The sequence below is a fragment of the Vicugna pacos genome, chromosome 2, assembly GCF_048564905.1.
Source record: "Vicugna pacos chromosome 2, VicPac4, whole genome shotgun sequence".
Lineage (NCBI taxonomy): Eukaryota > Metazoa > Chordata > Mammalia > Artiodactyla > Camelidae > Vicugna > Vicugna pacos.
The window spans coordinates 34,142,631-34,156,833 of record NC_132988.1 but is presented as its reverse complement, the minus strand read 5'-3'; the positions used below and the strand labels follow the sequence as shown (position 1 = coordinate 34,156,833).

Genomic DNA, 14,203 nt, shown 5'->3' with positions numbered 1-14,203 from the left:
TTCAAATCCTTGTTCTACCAGTTACCAGCTGGGTAATCTTGGAAAAACCACTAAACTTCTTTTTTTTTTTTTAACATTTTTTAATGATTTATAATCATTTTACAATGTTGTGTCAAATTCCAGTGTTCAGCACAATTTTTCAGTCATTCATGGACATATACACACTCATTGTCACATGTTTTTCTCTGTGATTTATCATAACATTTTGTGTATATTTCCCTGTGCTATACAGTGTAATCTTGTTTATCTATTCTACAATTTTGAAATCCCAGTCTATCCCTTCCCACCCTCTACCCCCCTGGTAACCACAAGTCTGTACCACTAAACTTCTTTGTGCATCTTATGTACAAAGGTTCGATAAGGAAAACACAAGATTATTTTAAGGATGAAATGCTTGCAGTTGTAATTCATCAATTTCAAGATGCACATTTTAATGCCGCTGCAATTGGAACGCTTCTTACAGTTAACTGCCTGCCATGAGGTGGTTATCATCTGCCCATGCACAACTGTGGTTGTTATTCCCGGCTGCATGACTGGACCACTCACCCTCTCCAGTTTGACTTGGGAAACTATTTATGAACTATTTGAGGCAAGATGATGAGTCCTGGCTATTATCTGAAAACGTTCTATTGGCACTCACTGATAAGATAAAAAATGCTCCAGCATCAAAACTTGCAGAGTAAGTGTTAATGGCTTAGAAGAAATCCTGAAAACAAAGGAACATTCTTTTAAGAACTGCCGCCCAGGGCCCTTGATAGAGTGTTATGCTGTGTAGAAAAACACTAGCACTGATGACTGCATCAAAAGGTGATTCAGAAGAATTGGACTCTGTGAGGAAGTTTTATGAACATTAATTATTTTACTTAGATTTTCCTTTTCATGCGTGCCCAGGAATGAAATATGATGAAATCTGTGTGTAAATCATCATTTACAAACCCCTTCAGTAAGTGTAACTCTGAGTGATAAGAAAACTATTGTGTCATAGATTAATTAGCAAGATTGTTTTCCCTTCATAACAGTTCATAAAATAAAAAATGTAGTTAATACGTTGGTTAAAAGTCAATATCACTTCATTATTTTCACCATTGAAATTGTTAACTTCAGATAGACACAATGTTTTTATGTCTTTTAGATTCCTCAGGAAGTATCCAGTGTATATAATGCGTCTTTTGCATTTTTATTGACAACTAACATCCGAACTCATATCTCAATATTATAACTTTAGGGGGAAAATGTAAAACAATGACCAACATAAATACCTAAATCCAAGACTCAAGTGCATTTTTCCTGACTGAAATTTGAAATGACTTATTTTCAACAATAGTTGGCGCGTCACAGGGTTTTTGTTTAGTTGAAATGCTTTGGCCCTACCATCAACTTAAAAACTTAATATGAAACATTGAGACTCACATAGTACTCTAGTAATTGACAGGAACTATGTCTGCTACCAAATCTCCTGTATTTATTATCAAAATTAACATTCTAAGAGGTTATCAAAAAGAAGCAGTAAACATACTTTTTGAAAATATATAGAAGAATCATCCATTTTCTACCTTTCTACTTATTTTCAACTTTTAAAATGTTACTCAATTACTTTTTGAAGACATGTGTTTTCTTTATTTGCTCTTTTTTAAAGGGTGTTAACTTTTTTCTTAATTGAAGTGTAATCAGTTCGCAATGTTGTGTCAGTTTCTGGTGTTCTTTATTTACTCTTAATGATCACAAAGAGTTTACAGGTTTTATAGAAGCGATTTTTAATAATTGCAATGACCTTTATCTTAACAGGAAATAAAATGTAAACAATTAAAAATTTCAGATAAATGTTAAGGTGATCAGGGCTCATTAAATTCCTTAATCTGAAATTATAGCTGCTCCAAAATCCTGGTTCTCTCTCTCTCTCACACACATACACAGCAGTACAATTATTCAAACCTTAGAGTTCAGCCTTAGAAAAACAAAAAGTAGAAACTGAATTAACTTGAAATAATTATAAGACAAATAAATTTATTATTGGGGATGGAGCACCTGGAAAGAGGGGACCTGAAACATTTCTGCACCATACAGTGTGTTTGAGGCGATAACAGACTATATGGCAAGAACTTATACGGGACTTTAAAGTTTACAAAGTGCTGCATTACACTGGGTCCCCAGTAGGACTATGATTTGGGAAGGTGAAGTATTGTTATTACCTTCAGGTTATTGATGAGAAAGCAGGCTGAGAGAAATTAAGTGAGGGGCACCAAGCTATGAAGTGACAAAGCTGGGACTTGAACGTCATATCATCTGACCCTATATCAGGTACTCTTTTCTTTATACTATGCCATTTTCATACTTGTAATATTGGACATGGGGACATTATGGGCAAATATATTAGCCAAATTAATAGACCATGATATAGAAGAATGATATAATCAAAAACTCAGATTTTCAATGCATGTATCCTATCGATTATTATAGACCACGTGGAATATTTCTAAGATGGAACTTAAATGCTCCAAGAGAACTGCAAATCAAGGAGACTCTAAGGATAAATTCTTTTTTTTTAAAGTCTTGTCAGTTTTTGGGTTTTCTTTTTGTAATATTAGGCATTCTTATAGATAGCATGCCTTGAGTCATTTCATCAAATAAATATTCTACTTTTTTTTCCCAAATAAAGGATAAACTATAGTCTTTGGCACAGATTATTTCAATAGGAAATAAAAATTAAAGCAAGCAAGCCCCAGGAGATGTTTTAAGTTGTTTTTCTTTTAATGAAAACATGATTTTGTTTTCTTCCTATTCTATTTTTAGAGGCAGTTAAGGTTTAAATTAACCTGGGTTCTTATGCACTTGTCTCTGAAGATGAAGTTAGCAGTAGATTGTTGTGGAAATGAGAGATTAATAACTTTTGCTGACCAAAATCAAAGCTAGTATCAGGTGATCATTATTACGGCCATTCCATTCCTACTTTCAGAAGTCAAGTCAGCAGAAGAGATGGCTAATCTTGTTGTGAAAATGAAGAGCAAGTCAAGGCTCAGAGGGCAACATTTAATATTGTGGAAGAGGGAAGAAGACAGGATTTATTCTTTAACTGGGTAGATAAGAAATGAAGACTGTTTGGTACTAGGGTAAAGATGTTTCCTTAGGCGACCTTACCATGTGGATTTAATTAGCAAAATCTTGATATGTAGCAGTGATGCAAACTGAACTCTTGTCACTTTGATTCTCTGTAAAGGAGCATGACATTTAAGAATGAAGGGCACTAACTCAGTGCCCTTCCATGCACATCTCTCTTTTTTTTTTACAACTTGTAGAATAACAGAATCACTTGTGACAAAGTACATAAATGGTTAGTTGTAGAATTATAGAGCTGACAGAAATTCTACAAGTTATCCAGTGTAATTTACTCAAGGTATTGTTTGATTTGCCCACTTCCAGAATTTGAAACCAATACAGAGCATTAGTATTTCAAATAGGGCAGAAGGATGAGAATTATGCTTATGAAAATGAAAAGAATGTTTATGGAAAATTTACAGAATAGGTTGGTCTATTTCTGTCAACTACAAAGATTGTTTACAAAAGGAAACTGAAAATAAAATGGCTTATCCTTGCCAGCTTTTCTTGGGAAGTATAGTAATATAGTAACTTTTGCCCTAAAAGGAGAGCAGAGACTTAGTTTTCATTCTTGGTTCTTTATTGATTTATTAGATACGTATAGAGTAACTCACCAATTTCTGTGATTATTTTGTTTCTCAACAAGATAAAAGATAACATTTATTATCATGACTTCACAGAAACACTGGGAAGATTAATAAGGTATTATTTTTCAAGAGCTTGGAACACGTTATGGTTCTGCTTTTTTGGCAAATAAAGTAGATAAATGAGTAAGGTAAACCTCTCAGTACAATTTTTTCTTCTTTTTAAAATCACTAGCAGTTGCCAGGAGTTACCAGACTTTTTTCCCCCATTTTATTATCTTCTTAAAAATCAAATCAACAGAGGAAATGGCTAATCTTGTTTTCACATGAAAATGAAGAACAAGTCAGGGTTCACTTTCCATTCCACCTTGTTCTTTTAGATATTAATATAGTAAACTGAAAATTATGGCAATATTTTTCCATGGATATTTACATTGTTTTTCCTTTTCAGGAAAATTTTGTCCTCTATCCATTTCTAGCCAAGATACACTGCAAGTTAAGTATCTAGATAAAGAACAATTTCTATTTTAAGCTAAAATTTTAGAATTTCTACAAAGTCTTACAGTTGTAGGCAATCAAAAGAAGGGGTAGGCTTTGTTAAATGTCTTTTAGATCCAGGGTGGCCAGGCTATACCTGTTTATTTGTAACGTGGTATTTAGAGGAAAACATACTGATGCATTTGTGCAGCATATTTGATTTCTAAATAGAAACATCATGATGGTGTTATAGCTAACATTTCATGGATTTTATCTGTTACTGTAATTTGAAAATACTTAATTGTATGCAAATTGCAATTTAATAATACAGCTGTGGTTGAAATAGTTTATTTGTAATAGAAACCTTTCAAATATATTGTTGTAGGATTTATGGAAGTAAAATGTTCAGTGCTCCCTCTCCTGGTTTTATCATATTGGTGAACTGACCTCTCATCCCCCAATTGTGGTGATAGTGGAGAAGACAATTTTGAACGATCAAATCAGGTAGTCTGATGGGATAGTCTGTTTCTGATTTCACCATTCCAAACCCATTCAAAATGGTCAAGAAACTTACCCATCAGTGGTTAAAGTCCATTACATTCCCAAATATAATGAGATATATTAAAAAATTTAAAAATATGTACAATAATATTGATTTTTATCCTTTTAAACAGACTCTTATTACAATTTATATCATTGAGAGTCAATAGGTAGCTTCTTGGTTCTATGTTCTATGTTCTTGTTCTATGTTATTTTCTAGGAAGCAACTGTTGTGAACGGTCTTAGTAATCAATGCCCTAAGGTCCTGAGAGGTAATTCCAATAAATTTTTAAAAGTGCTCAAACATTTGAAAATCTAGAATCAAAAAACAAAAAAGTTTCAAAAGAATCACTTGCTATTGTAAAAAAGGAGATTAAAAAATTTCTTTGAACTGAAAATTTCCATACTCAGATTTATATATAATTTTGTTTCTGGAGTTTTGTTTTGTTTGCTCTATTTTGTCAAAGACTTTAAGCTATTTCTGATATGTAGTACCTGGAAAAAATATTTCCTTTCCTCCTACTTACTATATTTTTGGGGTTTAGGTATCTTTTAAAACTCTCTATGGAAATTCAAATTTGACCTATAGTTACCCTCACTACAGCATGAAGTACATGATTTTAATAATAAATCTCTAAAATCTAATCGTTTATAAGGAAACAAAAAGCAAGTTTCCTACTGATTAAAATGCTTTTTTTCAGTGACACATCATATATTGCTTAAGAATTATAAAATGGTAATTATTATATTAGTAAATTATTTCTATTTGAATTGATTGCCATTTAACTGTTTTAAAAAATAAAAAATAAACTTTTTTTCAGAATTATACAAAAATATTACAAAATTGAAGGAGTCTGGGATTTTCGACAATTGATTTTGGGGAAATTATATCACAAATCAAGAGAGAGCAATTATTATGAAATTTGCAGCAGGAAATTTCACCTTTATGACATATTGTTACATACATTTACACTAAGGAATGCCACCTTTCAAACTCTTAGAGATTTCACATATTCTGAACTTTGCTTTAAATAGGAACTGTAATGTTATACTATCATTTTTTAATATCAAAATACATTTTCTCACTAACTGATCAGTAGTGATAGCTTGATATACAACTTCTTAATCTTTTCTCAGAAGTGATGACTTGATATACAACTTTTTAATCTTCTTTTATTCTTCAAAATTATTTTCTAATTCAACTTTAAGGGTAGAGTCCACCAATCCTTTTACTGAGAATGATAACTAAAGATTGTTAACTAAATTGAAAGGTATTCCTTTATGACAGACCGCATTTGCAGGATTTTTAAAGGCAATCCCTATTTTTAGAGGATGTTTACTACACGAGTGTACAAGGCAACATTTCCAAGCGGGTACTCATAAACGAAAGAGGATACTGTTGGGGAAATCCTGTTCCAGGTTTTCAGGCAGGCCGTATGATTGACACATGATATCACTGGAGGCGTGTCCTGGAGTGGAGGTGGAGGTGGAGGCGACGAGCTGAAATTCTGCGGAGCCGGAGTGGGATTGCTCTGTAAGGCTCGCAGTGGTTTGCAGAGTGATAGCAGCCGACAGAGCTCCCTGCCCTGGATAAGGAACACGCTGTAAATGTGCCTGAAAAGCAATTTCCAATCTTTGCGTTAGGTAAGAACTGTTTCCTTCCTTTCCTTCCGTAGACATTTTAGGAAAGATTAGGTGAGAAATGTTGGCTTTTGCAAGGAACTGATTATTTCTTTGAACTCGCTTTAGACCTAAGATTACTAGTTGCATTTCTAATTACCAGTAGCATTCCCACTGCTAAAACTAATGCTCTTAAAGTAAATGCTACCACTAAAAGTAAAAGCAGGGTGGGTCTCTTTCCTTCCCCCTCGCCCCATATCCGAATAAGTTTAATGTATTGAAAACTGGGTGGTTTATGCCGAAGAGGGGCTGGCACTCGGTGTGTGGACCAAATGCATGTTTGTTTAGGCATTGTTGGTGACCGAATCCTGAGCGAAGCAATTGTTTAAAACCTGAATTTCCCGTCTCTGTGTATTGATTTCCAATGCGCAGAGGCGTTGCTTGAACGTTGTTTGAACTTCTAGGCATTCCAAGGGGCAAAAGCACTTCGGCAAAAACGTGCAAAACTGCATGTTACTTTGGTTCGCTGCTGACACGCCGACTGTGCGCCCGCCTGTCAATCACTGGGAGCAGCAACAGCCAGCACATGGCAGCGGGTGCGGGCGGCGGGCGAGCTGGCCAGAGGCCCGCTCCGCTCATACTCTTCGCCCGGGCGGCGGAACGCGCTACGCGTCCAAGTGCCCGGAAAGAAACGGAAATTAACGTCTTTTTATCTCTAATCGTCTGTAGCAGGCATTTCGGCCGTGGAACAGGAGGGTCGGAGGACTGGGAGTGAGCGCTGCCCGGGAGAGGCTGACTGCCAGGAGCGGAGTTCCCGGGGACGCCGTGCCCCCACTTGCCTAGCGTGCGGGATTGGGAAAGTGCCTGGACCTGCGCGGGGGCCAAGGGACGACGCCCCGCCTCTTTCCCCGAGGAGGAACCCCCCAAACCTCGCTCCCTTCACCACCCCTAAAAAAGCGGGTAAAAAATCCCACCCACCCCCACCCCGGCGGAGCGGCGGCTTGGCCTCGCAGGCGTGTGCTCCCGGGGCCTGCGCGGCTCCGTGACCCGCCCGGGTACGCCGGTTCGAGCCCCGTCCCGGGCGCCGCGGAGTCTCGAACGTCCGTGACGTGGATTTTCACGCGTCAGGAAGGCGCCACTCCTGCGTTTCCCGCGAGGAGCGACTGGTCCCCGAGAAGCCCTCTCGCCCGAGCACCGCGACCGGTCTGCTGGCCCGTCACGCACTCTTCTCCCCGCCGCTCCCCAGCTCGCTTTCCGGAGAGACTCGGAGAGCCCTCCCGCAGGGAATTTTTCTGGCTCTTGGAAGGGGCTGCAGGAGAAGAGCCCCGGAGGTGGATGTTACTGAGCTGAGCGGCGCACGCGAGCTGTGAGAGGTCTGCGCCGGGCCGCGCGGAGTCTCCGGAGGATTGTCTCCCGCAGCCGGAAGGGGGCCGCGGGGAGCGCTCCTGCCCTGCGGCGGCGGCGGGGGCGGAGGAGGCCGCAGTTCGGGCCATGCCTCGCCGTCCGCCCCGCCGCGGTTGATGCGGCGCGTGCACACCGCCGCCCGCACCGGGACCCCGGCCGGGTTGCACCACTTGGCCCCTCGTCCCTGCTTCGGCCTAGGTGAGTGCCGGGCAATCGCCCTTGGGCTGCGGGGGGCGGGAGGCGCGCGGGCGGGCCGGGCCGGGCGGCAGGTGCGGGCCCCGGGGAGTGGCGCGGGGGCCGGGACCGCGCGAGGGGAGGGGGAAGGGGAGGGAGCGCCCCCAGTGCGTGGCGCGGGTCTTCCCGCAGGGGCGTTCGGGGCCGGGTAACCGGGCGAGCGACCTTCCGCAGCCGCGAAGGACGGCGAGGCGGAGTCCCCCGTCTCCAGTCGCCTGGAGTGGTGGTGCCGTGACCCGGGGTCAGAAGGATCCTCCACGCGAAAGACGCACTCAGGGAGACTTTTGGCGGGGCGGGGGCGGGGAGTGCCGCGGAGCTGCTCTGCAGGTACCCGCGGCGGGCTTTCCGGGTCGGAGGTTCCCGTTGACGGGGGCCCGGGAACGACGTGTGCAAGCCCGGAGTTCGCTGGTGACCCCCGGGCCGAGTCAGTCTGCGCCCGATCGAGCCTTCACTTTATTCTTGTGGCGAGAGCGGTGGAGCGGCGAGGGGAGGGGAGAGGGCACTGCCACTTTAAAAGTGGGGAAGTCCGCCCTCCTGAGGTAATGGTAACCTCAGCCTCCTCCCCTCCTCCTGCCCGGGAGAGAGGGAGCGAGAGAGAAAACTTGTTTTCATTCATAACTTTTTCCTTTTCCTTCCTCTCCGTCAACTATTTATTCCCCGCTCGTCTGCGCGCGGATCGCAGAGGGCGCAGCTCTGCCGTGGTAACTGGCAATGTGGCGACGCCGCTCTGCCTCCCCTGCCCCCGACTCGCGGCTCCCCGGCTCTTTAGGAAGCCGTCTTTTCCTTTAAAGTGTAGACAGATTTTTATTTATAACCCTCCCTGCCATGGGCTTGCTTTTTGGCACCCGCGTTCGCCGTGAAGGCTCTTCCTGATGTGTAAGCATCCTTCGTGGGATACGCCAAAAGGTTTTGGAAATCCGCGGTGATCCTTAGGCTGTGATGGGATTGTTCGAAAAGGTATTCGACTTCGACTCGGGGGTTTCTTGGGGGAAAACAGGCGGCTGAGAGCGAGCGAGCGTGTTTGGGGCTAGATGGAGGACTGTCAACTGCTGGAAAAGGGGCTTTGCAGCAGATAGAGGTGGCTGATTTTCTTGACTTTTTCTCTTTATCTGGTAGTCTGCTTTTCTAGCCAGCATGAACTTTGTTACAGCTAGCATTTAAAGTCGTGCCTGGTGTCTTTCCTGTCCTCTTCAGATCCACGCTGTTTTCTTTCGTGTGGAATCTGACTTAGTACTTTTAGAGATTCCTTGGCTTTAAAAGCACTGCGTTAATAGTTCTTTGGGAGGAGGAATGATATTATTTAGAATAACGATGGAATATTTGTAACAGTCCTTAAGGACTCCAGGACTAAACTTAGCAGGTTGTGAGTGTGTTTCTCCTCTTGTGCAGAGAAGGTAGAACACAGTAGAAAGTTGAGGATCTGAGTTGGGAGGATGAAGGAGGGGAACTCCAAGAAGTTTACATGTAAGACTTAGTCTAGGGACTTTCAGTGGAGTTAATAGATGAAATAGGCTTATTTCCACTTTGTTCCTTAAACTGGTGTGTTTTGGTTCAAGGTGGTAGTGGAGAATTGGCTTTTTTTTTTTTTTTCATTTCCTTCTTGAATTGGATCAAATCTGTAGATTTTGGGAGGAATTTGTGTGAGAATTTTTCTAGTTTACCACTGACTGAAAACGGAAACTTTTTTATGTTCGATAGTTTGTTTTATAAAGAATGCATTATAATTTAGAAACAATTTACTGTGGGTGTGGAAACACATGCTTATTTTTATCAGGGTATTACTGTACTTTATTACAAGAAGCACATTGATTCAGAGTTGGCAGTGCTTTTGAAAATCAAGATCTGGCATGTAAATACAGATTTTTAAATTAGAGGAATACAGATAATTAAAATGGCCAGGATTTCCCCATACTAATTTAAAGGCCTAATACTTATTTGTATGTGAAAGTTATCTCGTTATGTATGTGAGCCCTTATTTAAACTTAAAAAAAAATCCTTTCGTGATTTCAAGTGTGAATACTCTCACATTCATAGAACTGTACATTGAGTTTTGTATGTGCTTTAGAGGCTATAAAACACCAAGAACTGTTGTATTTGCCTACATTCGCTTTTGCATCTTGTAGATTAATAATGAGCTCGCTTTAAAATTCTAGCTTCTACTGCAAATGATCTCTTACTTTGAGTTTCCATTTTAGTTTGGAATCTCTTGGATTTTTTTTTAATGTGTGAAGTATGCCTTCACTAATTTCCTCATGGTTAATTGAATCTGTAACAGCAAACAAATAACAAAAGGCAACAGCACCAAAGCCATTCTTAATTTTTTTTTAAGTGGATATTTTCCTTTATGTAGAACATCCATGAACTGATACTGAGCTCTCTTTAGGTGAGGTATTCATTAGTGCGTGTACTTAATATTCCCCACTAGGGCATATTCCATTTTAATTGTTTGTTAGATTCGCAAACAGGAAGGCATTACTTCTTGATTCTTCTTTTAAAAGTTGAAAAAACTTCTAATTCTTGTGGCATGGGGTCTCTTGCTTACATTCTTCTTCTATGATGTGGTCCTCAGCCTCTCTTGGAATTGGATTCTGGCCAGGAACCCAGCATCATTGTAATCCGCTGGTGAGGGAGATCATTACCAGGTGGTTTAGGCAATTTGTGATTTGACAGGATTTCTCACCTCTCCCCTCCCCCCAAATGCTGCTTGTCATTTATTTTCTGTTTTGTTTTGTTTTTTTTTCATCTTTGATTTCCTTTTAGGATTTCAGATGCATGCCAGGTTTCCACTGATTGCCAGAATTCAAGATCACTACACATGGATCCCCAAAATCACCATGGCAGTGGCAGTTCATTAGTTGTGATCCAGCAGCCCGCTTTGGATAGCCGTCAGAGGTTAGACTATGAGAGAGAGATTCAGCCTGCTGCTATTTTGTCCTTAGACCAGATAAAGGCCATCAGAGGCAGCAATGAGTACACAGAAGGGCCATCTGTGGTGAAAAGACCTGCTCCTCGAACAGCACCAAGACAAGAAAAGCATGAAAGGACTCATGAAATCATACCAATTAATGTGAATAATAACTATGAGCATAGACCTACCAGCCACCTGGGACATGCAGGACTCTCAAATAATGCCAGAGGCCCCATATTGAGCAGATCAACCAGCACTGGAAGTGCAGCCAGTTCTGGGAGCAACAGCAGTGCCTCTTCTGAGCAGGGGCTGCTGGGACGGTCACCACCAACCAGGCCCATCCCTGGCCATAGGGCGGAAAGGGCAATCCGGACCCAGCCCAAGCAGCTGATTGTGGATGACTTAAAGGGTTCCTTGAAGGAGGACCTGACACAGCACAAGTTCATTTGTGAACAGTGTGGGAAGTGCAAGTGTGGAGAATGCACAGCTCCCAGGACCCTGCCCTCCTGTTTGGCCTGTAACCGGCAGTGCCTTTGCTCTGCTGAGAGCATGGTGGAATATGGCACCTGCATGTGCTTAGTCAAGGGCATCTTCTACCACTGCTCCAATGATGATGAAGGGGATTCTTACTCGGATAATCCTTGCTCCTGTTCACAGTCACACTGCTGCTCTAGGTACCTGTGTATGGGAGCCATGTCTCTCTTTTTACCTTGCTTACTCTGTTATCCTCCTGCTAAGGGATGCCTGAAGCTGTGCAGGGGGTGTTATGACTGGATTCATCGCCCAGGGTGCAGATGTAAGAACTCCAACACTGTCTATTGTAAGCTGGAGAGCTGCCCCTCCCGGGGTCAGGGTAAACCATCATGATTTTTGGAGGTGGGTTGGACCTCCTGAACGTCTAGCTTTCAAGCTGTGGCTGTTAAAAAAAGATCCCATTAGATACTGGTTTTATTTTCGTTACAGTTTTTCCCTGTTTCCCACCTTCTCTCCCCTTCTTCCCAAGGTCTGACTCATGGATTTTACTCTTCTCTAATGGATGATCTTCAGTAAGAGTGAACTGTGAAACTGCACCTGGCTCCCCCTTGTGACACGAGCCTCTGCCATCCACTCGAGAGGGTATTGAGAGCCCGTGGGCTTTTGTGTAGCCTTTTTGTTCTGCAAGCAACTTTCCAAAGTTGTACACGTGAACATATCCACACACACACCCAGACTACAGTGATTTAGAGCTGTTTTTGATTGGGTACTCTGGGAGCAGGGAAATTGGTTTAAAGAAGCAACTGTCTAATTGCTTAAATAAGCTATGTATTAAATCTATCTCCAGTTAGGGCTGTCTTCATCGAATTGGACCCTTGAAGAGCTTGGGGCGGGTTGTTTTTGTTAAAAACATTAAAACTCTCCTTTAACCACTACCTTCTCCTTCTCACCCCTCAGCGTTCTCTCCCCTCAGTTTTGGCATTATCTTATTCTAGAGATGCCAGGGTTATTTTGTTCTGTGTAATTTTAGATTTGCCTTACAATGTACGTCTTCAAATTGGAGATATATTGGTTGTATCTTGCTCATCCTTATTCAGGCTTCCATATTTGTGAAGGACTCAGCTACCTTCCTTCTGTGCCCCATGCTTTTCACCAAATTTCTCCTGTCGTTGAGGGCACTTGGATAACTGAAGTTGATATTTATAGCTGATCAATCTAGAGGTGTCACAGAACTATGCTGCCTAAAGTGATCTTGGCTCCTTAATGGCTTTTGGCCCCTGGGTTAGTTAACAGCTGAGTAATTCTAATCTTGTCTATGTTTTCATTGCCTTAACCACAAATTGTGGTGCTTTTTGTATATTTTATGTATAAATCACAAAGTTGAATTTTGACTATTTTTAAGACAAAAGTCTGTTAAACTTTTTTATTGTAAAGAATATTTATTATGCGAATCTCTATTATTTTATGATATTTATTGCAAAAGACTGTTGAAATGTACTCATGTCTGAATATAACAAAATATCAATACGTAACGGAAAATAAGGTGACACGAGGAAAGTACATATGTTAACTATAATGCAGAAAATATATTAATTAATGAAACTGTCTCTTGATTTCTTCATTTATGAGCCTGTACTGTTGTGGCTTTTGTCATTTGCTTTGACTTTATGCATACCCATTTTCTTTCTCTCCCTTAACATACCAAATCTAGATGCAGATGAGCTCAAATTTTGAACTAGATGTTTCCTGAAAAATGCATTAATCAAGGTTTTGTCATCAAAATTCTGTTTCAACAAATGCCCAAGTGAATCACTTTACAAAGTGAAAATTGTTTTTGTGGTTAGTATTAACGATTCCTCCCTATTTTGGCTGTTTGGTAAGCAAAGGGTTTTGTGTGTATCAGTTTCCTGGAATGGGATGTATCTGTACGTTTAAAAAAAAAGTTTATCTTAACTCTTTTGGATTGGTCAGAAATTAGTTTTCATCAACAAAACTTAAAGAACTTAGTTCTGCAGTCATGCTAGAAATCTCTGGCACTGTCACTTTAAAAAAAACACTCTAGAAGTTAAGAGTGCACCAAGGGAATGGTTAACATTATCAAAGAGATGTTTTAAAAACATTCCGGTCCTTACGTTTTCATTTCCTTTAATAAGTCTTTAATGTGGCCTGATCAAATAACATTTTGTAATGTCTTGTGGAATAAGAAATCTGAGGGCCTGAAACTTTATTTAGAGAAGGTAAATATTTTTAGTTTTAGTCAGTGGAAGCCATGACGTAGAATCATTGGGTCTGAAAAAATTTCATTCATGTGAATCCTCAGTCCCAGTTCCACTAACTCCTCCCTATGCCTGAGTGATGTGTCAAACCTGAATAAATCTGTATTTGAGAATCAGATGTTGACATAATTTGAACCCAGGATTTAGGCTGTCAAAGCTCTTGTCCAGCTCTTTTGTTTTGGTTGATGTCTCTTACGTGATTTGGCTACCAGCTTTAGGAGTATTTATTCTTTGTAAATAGGCTTTGATTTTGTTGTAATCAGACAAGACATAAGTGATAGAAACTTGTTTTAATGTTTTTTCATCAAGCCACTAAACCTATTAGTTGGCAGTGTGACATTTGATATAATCAAGTATTTGCTCTGGAAGCAGGGATTTTTTTTTTAATGAGTATTTGTGTTCTGAAGGCTATTTCATAATCTACAGTATTTCAAAATGTGAATTTATTTCCTCTTGTACTCAAGTTATGTGATGTTATCACTGGTCCCTTAATATTGAATATTTCGTTGAGATTGGCTCCTTAATGAAGTGTATAAACAGACTCCCTCAAAATACTGTGTAACTTTTCTTTGTTAATCAGATCCTTGATGTGA

General features: G+C 40.7%; 1 protein-coding gene across 2 annotated transcripts; it reads left to right on the top strand.

Moving 5' to 3' along the window:
• Positions 1–6,186: 6,186 nt before the first annotated feature.
• Positions 6,187–12,936, top strand: SPRY1 (sprouty RTK signaling antagonist 1). 2 transcript variants are annotated; one of them, XM_072937901.1, is made up of 3 exons: positions 6,187–6,338; positions 7,044–7,916; positions 10,713–12,936. In XM_072937901.1, exon 3 carries the CDS (start codon positions 10,768–10,770, stop codon positions 11,725–11,727), a length of 960 nt encoding a protein of 319 aa, XP_072794002.1. In that variant the 5' UTR covers positions 6,187–6,338; positions 7,044–7,916; positions 10,713–10,767; the 3' UTR covers positions 11,728–12,936. The 2 variants fall into 2 exon arrangements, with proteins under 2 accessions (XP_072794002.1, XP_015101579.2); XM_015246093.3 differs by lacking the exons at positions 6,187–6,338; positions 7,044–7,916 and adding an exon at positions 7,995–8,909.
• Positions 12,937–14,203: the final 1,267 nt, after the last annotated feature.